Source organism: Poecilia formosa, unplaced genomic scaffold (genome assembly GCF_000485575.1).
Source record: "Poecilia formosa unplaced genomic scaffold, Poecilia_formosa-5.1.2 Scaffold377, whole genome shotgun sequence".
In the NCBI taxonomy this organism is placed as follows: domain Eukaryota; kingdom Metazoa; phylum Chordata; class Actinopteri; order Cyprinodontiformes; family Poeciliidae; genus Poecilia; species Poecilia formosa.
Genome location: NW_006800316.1, coordinates 280979 through 287988, shown reverse-complemented (window position 1 = coordinate 287988; position 7010 = coordinate 280979). Strand labels below are relative to the sequence as shown.

Sequence of the window (7010 nt, the reverse complement as noted above, 5' to 3'; positions counted from 1 at the left end):
GTTTGAACTGGAGCAAACAGTCTCCAGCCTTCCTCAGGTAGTGCTCTGTAATCTTTAAAGAGCTTATTAGAATCAACTCTCATAATAGAAGGGGCATTTAACATTAAAAACTGAGGAAAGATATGCTTATAAAGCTACTCTCAAACTATTTTGGTTAGTTTTTGTTTTGCCAAGATACTTCAAAAGAGCTGCGCATCAAATGGCCTGTAGTAAGCACTTTATACAAAGTCCAGACGACCCTAAAGCATTTTAGGCTACATTCAGTCACATTCATAAGCAAGTTACATTGTAGCCATCACTGCAACTGGGGGCAAGCAAGGCTGCTATGATCGCAGCTGGGCCCTCTGAGAATATCACCAGTTTTTTCTTTGGACTTGGTCTTTCTTTTGTTTTTATATTACACTAATGTGGGCTTTGTTAATCTAAAGTTATTTCTGAGACTTTTTCATGGCAAATAATGCTTGCTTTAATATGGCTGACAAAACTGAGAAGGTTTCTCCCATTGCCGCACAACAAAGTTAACTTTGGTTTTGAATGAAAGGGAATTAAGATTTAGATAATTATACACACACTTGAAAGGGGAACTAGAGTGGTGTGTGTGACAGAATCAGATGCCTTGTGTGCTGAAATGGAGAGAAAACGGGGTGTTTATGTTTCTTAAAAAACTTTTCCTGAGTGAAAGTAGAACTTCTGTTTCCTCTGTGTCAGTGTAGTTGAGTTGTACCCTCATAGTGGTTGTTCGTGCTGCATCACAGCAGCTCAAAGTCACCTCCGCCCCCCTCTCATGTCTGGTTTTATGTATTGGTGAGTGCTCGGTTTCCTGTATGAATGCTAAATGCAAACCACGTGGTGTGAAAGCAGACTGCAGCTTCTTTTGTTCAAATCAATCAAACCGGAGACGGACAGAGAGCTGCTGAATCAGGAAATCACCGGTATATATCATTTCTTCTTAGTTTTAGCAAACCACTTAGCAAGACTACGGAACACCAACGAGGCAGCAGATATTATGTTATAGAAACACTTGTAGTTTGGAAGAGGTTTTAAAGTTTGTTGGTGTTGTATCGTTCGTATGGAACATCAGACTCTTTGACTGTTTGTTAGCATACACTAGCGAGGTAACGTTAGCATAATGAGCCCCATCATTCAATCAGATTTTACTCGGTTTTACTCCAAGTATTCGTCGCTTTGAGACAATTCACATGCTGTTTAAACACGCAAACTTCCCAGAGCTTGTATGTGGAGCGGGAAACGGTCTAAGTTCACCTGCCGTACCGCGGGTCTTTACGGCAGCTAGCACGCTAAACAGCCGAACAAAGAGCGGTGGAGCTTAGCCTGATGAAGCTAACGGATACCGGCTGACGGTTCGGTCTGCTGTCGGGTTATGGCTCCTCTTTCATCTGGGGAACCATCAGGGAGAACTGATGGGATTGTGGTACCGAGTGATATGGAATAATACGGTGAACCAGCGGCAGCTAAATACCGTTCGGTGAACTTGTTTCTATGGAGCCCGGACAGTGCCCAGAGTAGAAAAAAATTGAAAGGTCAGGAGTTCCTTAAGTCAGTGAAAAGCGCCAGCTGATTTTCTATTTATATGGTCCTGTCAGAGAACAAACATTATTTAGGTTGATTCTTATTTTATCTCATATATATATATATATATATATATATATATATATATATATATATATATACACACACATTCCCAGGACACTGTTGACCAAACCTTGAGTAAAAACTCAAAAATTTAGGTGTATTTGACAAAAGTTTTGTTCAAAATTTGACATGCCACTCAGGAAACCATGAAGGTAGAATTTTTGTCTTAGAAAGTCAGTAATTTCTTCCTAAGTTTGATATTAGTTAGTTAATATATATTAGTTAGCTGACATACTGCATACTGAAAGACTCTGTATCCGACGGGTGTTTTGCACTTCTGACTGGCTTCGCAAAACATCAAGTCAGTCACAGACAGTTCTGTACAACAGAATGCATAAGATGTAGATGCACTGGTACTGATTCATATCTCTATGAGCCAATAAGGAAGCACAAAATATGCAAATCTCATAGAAGTCTCTTTTATAAGACGGTTGAATAGGCAACATTATTTTAACATTCAGATAGAAAACACATGATCTAACTGAATCATCTGTTCAAATTATTTTCCTTAAATGTAACGATTGGAATGATTTCAACTGGTGGATTAAACGTCTGTGGAATAAATATTAAACACAATAGTACGTGTTGTGTATACTTTTAACTAATGGGGAGAAGTTTGCGAATGTAGGCAATCCCTGAACTAATTTTGCATTGGGTGTTTTTAGTTTCTGTCTCCTTGTCACTTGAGGGAATAATGTTAGGAAAAGACCACATTAACACTTTTCTGCCTTATTTTTTTTAGTCCAAAACAAAATTTAAAACTTTTTTTTTCTAGATGTTACAGCACATACTCTTACAAGTAACAATGTTTAACACTACTGTGCCAATAGATGAAGAATTTCCTTTGTATCAAAATCCGTCTTGATACATAAATCAGTGATTCATTTCCAGGTGATGGATCAGCCGTAAATGGCCCGTGCTGTTAGAAAATATGTCCTCAAAGTGCTCGTATTGTCTTTTTGTAGTTTTAATTACACGCACCAAAGTGTGGAAAGTAGAGGTGTGCCGATCGATCGGCCACCGATCATAATCGGCCGATTTCCGTGAAAAAGTGTATAATCGGTGATCGCCGATCACGGTCTCTTGTTGCCGATCACACAAACTGATCACCTGCATCTCAATCATTTCGCAGCCTGCCTGTGCAGCTGGTCTCCTCTTTCCTTCCCATTGCGCAAACGCGCAGCAACAAATCCTAAGCGATGTCGTGTGGAACTGTAACGCACTGAGTGAATGGGGAAGTTTGCGTGTTCCGGCGGAAAATTGAAGCACGTCAAAAATGCATCAACACGACGAATCTAATATGGCATAAAAACAATGCCATACTTGACGGAGTTTGGCGACATCGAGGCTCACTGCAGTAAAAAAAGACAAATGGAGCGATCAGATAGCAGGTAAAGCAGCGCACAGCTACAAACAATCACCTGGATTAGCATGACGGTCAGAAAGCTAAACCGCAAAATGATTTAAGTCATCGAGCTGCGATGTAAGACGCTGTTTCTGCTCTCGCTGTTGAACCGCTGCTAAGCTACAGGTGGTAATATTTGACAGACTTAGCGCCGCTTCTGCTCCACCGAATCTCTGCTTAAAGCTGCATCATCTAACTTAAAAAATAAAATTTACATACGTATTAAAACTTTCGCTGTCCTAACATGAAACAGATAATCTCTGAAAAAAGAATCAATCTATTCTGCTTCCTCCCTGTTCTGCATAATTATTCCACTCAGTCAGAAACAGCCACTCAGAACTAGCAGTAATCAGCTAGCCGCCATGCTAACAGGAAGTTTTCATTCAGTAACTCAGGATTGTTTATTGTAATGGATCCTGTTTTTGCCTTTGAATGTATTTTGACTCCCTGCATTATTTAGCCTCTTCAGAGCCTTCATATGTTATCAGTCTGTTAAAGATAGTATTATCAATAGCAGTACAATTTGCACAATGCCTGTTTTGTTTAGTTTTCTTCTTGGAAAAAGTTATTAAAAACAAGTTTTATATCTAAATTAAGGTGAATTCATGGTTCCTTTTTCCACATAATGTAACCGGTAGTGCTTATGATTAAAATAATAATAATTATGTGATCGGTATCGGTGATCGGCTGTGATCTGCCCTCATGGGTAATCGGAATCGGCAGGAAAAAACCTGATCGGCACATCTCTAGTGGAAAGTTTTAACGTTAATTAGGAATGAGAAGGAATGTATCTTGTCTTGATTCAAAGTTGATCTTATTTTGAAAGGTACTAGTATTATAATGCAAGACGAGCAGTTTTTGATATCGTTTCCTTTTCTTTACAAGTTTTTTAAAAACCACAGTTTTTCTGTTTGGCTCCAGTCTTCTGCAGTTCAGAGAGACATGTCTCCACCCCCCCACCCCCCATCTCTCTGAACTGTCCAAGCCTTTCCTTGGTCTGAATGCTTCTCGCTTCTTTCTAACTATGAACAGCTACATTCCCACTGCAAAAAGATGCCCCGTAAGAAGGTGACTGACGTATCAGGGAACGGAGGGATGAAGAGGAAGAGGGCGACAGGGAAGAGGAAAGACCGAGACTTCAGCAGTGACGACGAGTTCGACTTTGAGCAGGAGAACAACAAGAAACCCGGCAAACCTGCAGCCAAGTCCGGGCTCCAGCCTGTCACTGTGGCGGACGACGTCAAGGAGAAAATAGTGGGTTGGATTCAAACTTTTTCCCCCCCAATCTGGTAGCTGGCTTTGCTTTTATCTGTGAGTCCAGTTGAAGAAAATACTTTAACTATACCTGATGATGATGATTGTTTTGGTCATTGGGATCCTTTTCATGTGACAGGATCTAATCCTGGTCCGTGAATTTAAACGGCGTCTAACAGTAGAAAACGCTCCGCACGTCTTTGCTCAAGTGAAGCTGCTAAATCCAACTTGTCCCTTTCAATTATTAACTTTCCTGTGATGAAACAACAAAAGTTGTGGTCTTTTGAGCTAGTTTGCATTTTTTCCCTCCAGCTAATATTGTTTGCTTTCTGCAGAAACTGGAGCTACCAAAGGTCAGAGGTCAACTTCTCATCTTTGGGGCAACCAACTGGGATTTGATTGGAAGAAAGGAGGTTCCCAAACAGCAAGGTAGAGTGTTAACTTCACAAACCAACCCTCAGGACTCACTGCTAACAGCATTTCCTCTGTTAGACTCTGACAACCTTCAGATTTTCATGCCGGATTCCTTGTCACAAACACAAAGCCGGTATTTTCCTCGGCTTGGTTGTTGTGTTCGACTGCGGTTGGTGTGGACAGAACCCTGCCCCACAGAGGAATGTGCCGTTTTTTTTTTTTTTTTTTTTTTTTGCTAAGAAACGGCTCCTACCTGAGGCGTCTTGTTCTCCTCCTGGGTTTAGGCATCGGAGGTGTGTTCATCTGTTCGGTTCATTAAACATGTTCGTTGCTGATTGAGTAGAGACGGCTGACTCCAGTCTCACTGACTGTTCAGAGCCTGGCGGCTCAGATCTGTGTGTTCGACGCTCTCGATGCCACATCGGTCCCAAACATTGTGATGAGGCCTCAGGGGCCTGCCGGAGTCTTTTTGGGGCTCCGGGTTGATATCTGCGTTTAGAAGGTTGTCCTGACCCATCAGGGCAGCGCGCTGATCTCGGCCAGTGAAAGCGGACGGGATCAATAGGGGATTGATCGGGTTCCGCGTTGTGTCTGCCACGGGGAGTGAAAGGAGTGGAGATGACCACATGGGCGTCTTTGTTTGGTGTGTGTGCAGGCAGCGTGTGCGATAACAGCCAGCAGGATTCTTTTAATTGATTGTGACAGTAATGTCCATTCATATGCATGCATGCTGCGCAGTGAGCCCCCCACCCCCTCAAGCCGCCCTCCCAGCAGGCTGTGCGATGCCTCAGGCAGGCTGCATGTTGCTCTTCTCTGCTGCTCTCTGATAAATCTGCTTTGTTAGGGGTGGTGGTGGGTGGGGGGTTGTCAGCAGGGAGCAGCAGCAGAGACAAAGATCATCTACAGATGGTGATGTATCTTTTGAACATTTGCTGTGAAAGAGAAGCTTCGTGTGGATCCCGATTGCTGCAGTTTGGTTCTTAAAAGATAGGGACTGTAATTTGCTAGTTGAAATGTTCAGACCACTGTGGTGGGTCCGGTTAGCACTCCAAAGAACGCAGAGTCGCACTCCAGTGGGTTTAACTTGCGACTTGATGTTTGTTTCTTAATTTGGCGTAACTGTGCGGTTCTAGAAAAGATAAATAATACAGCATCAGTATCTGAATCATCCCTTGGTGCTGTGTGGTTCTGTTGGCGGGGGCTTGAGAAATCTAGTTGCCTGTGTGCCTGGGAGGTGTGGTGGGTGGGGCATCTCTGCTTGTGGGCTGGTGAAGACCTACCTCCATGTTGGGTGGACAGCATCGGAGGTAGTGAGGGGGTGATGGATACTGAGTGATAACTTCTTCCCAATTCCAGGAGACAAATTAGCACACACATCTACTATGCACACCTGCTCTACAAACACACGCTACGCACACAAGGCTGTAGGTCATACCAACACAGAGTCATAAATCATGCAGCCTGTCTACATTAGTGCTGCAGTTAGCAAATGTTTTAGTAGTCGATTATTTTGATAATCAATTATTTGGATAAAAAAAATTGGCACATTATCCAGATGTTTTTATTTAACCACTTAAGCCTATTTTCTACAATATTAAAAATACATTAAAATGTAAATAAATATTTTAGTTCATTTTCTAAATTAGAAAATCAACATTTTCTTGCCTAAAATGCAATAACAGGCACCTGTAGAGGGGTTGAGGGGCGAAGGGAGCTGGAGCCCCTTCCCTTTTACCCTTGATGCCCCTAGTACATTTTTGAGTTTTCTTTACAATTCATTCATTCATTCATTCATTTATTCTTTATCTGTGTGTCAGGAAGCCTGCTTGTGCCCCTCAACAATATTATGTAGCTAAATATAATAATTTGACAACATAAATTAGTCTTGCTTCCCTCATCTAATAATGACTCTGAGGATTCTCAGTTCCTCTGCCTCCATGTTGTTCAGACACCAGGTCCATGGTGAGGAGGGGGGCGAAACTGCGCCCTCTAACTATCGCATTATGGACAGGAATGTTTTTTTTTTCTCCCCCCAACGTACACTTGTTTGTTTGTGAATAAAAACGAAAATCTGATGTTGAAGTTAGAAAACCAGTTTCTATTTATTTTTGTAATTGTCCTCGCAACAGCGGGAAAACCCTCCTCTCGCCTAAACACAGAAATGCTTCAGCTGCAGAGAAAACTTCTGACTTTTAACTTCATCATTCTGCCCCCAGTGCTGGACTAAATGCCCCAGTGCTGGACTAAATGCCCCAGTGCTGGACTAAATGCCCCAGTGCAGGAC

At 42.1% G+C, this 7010-nt stretch overlaps 1 protein-coding gene across 3 annotated transcripts in view; it reads left to right on the top strand.

The window, feature by feature from the left end:
- The first annotated feature begins 696 nt into the window (after positions 1–696).
- Positions 697–7010, top strand: part of rcc2 (regulator of chromosome condensation 2) — an 11248-nt gene continuing 4934 nt past the window's right edge. The window contains exons 1-3 of one of the 3 annotated variants that reach the window (XM_007575443.2): positions 697–804; positions 4091–4312; positions 4648–4741. In XM_007575443.2, coding sequence (XP_007575505.1) covers positions 4112–4312; positions 4648–4741 — 295 coding nt within the window. In that variant the 5' untranslated portion in view covers positions 697–804; positions 4091–4111. The other 2 variants (XM_007575442.2, XM_016662558.1) reach the window with 2 other exon arrangements.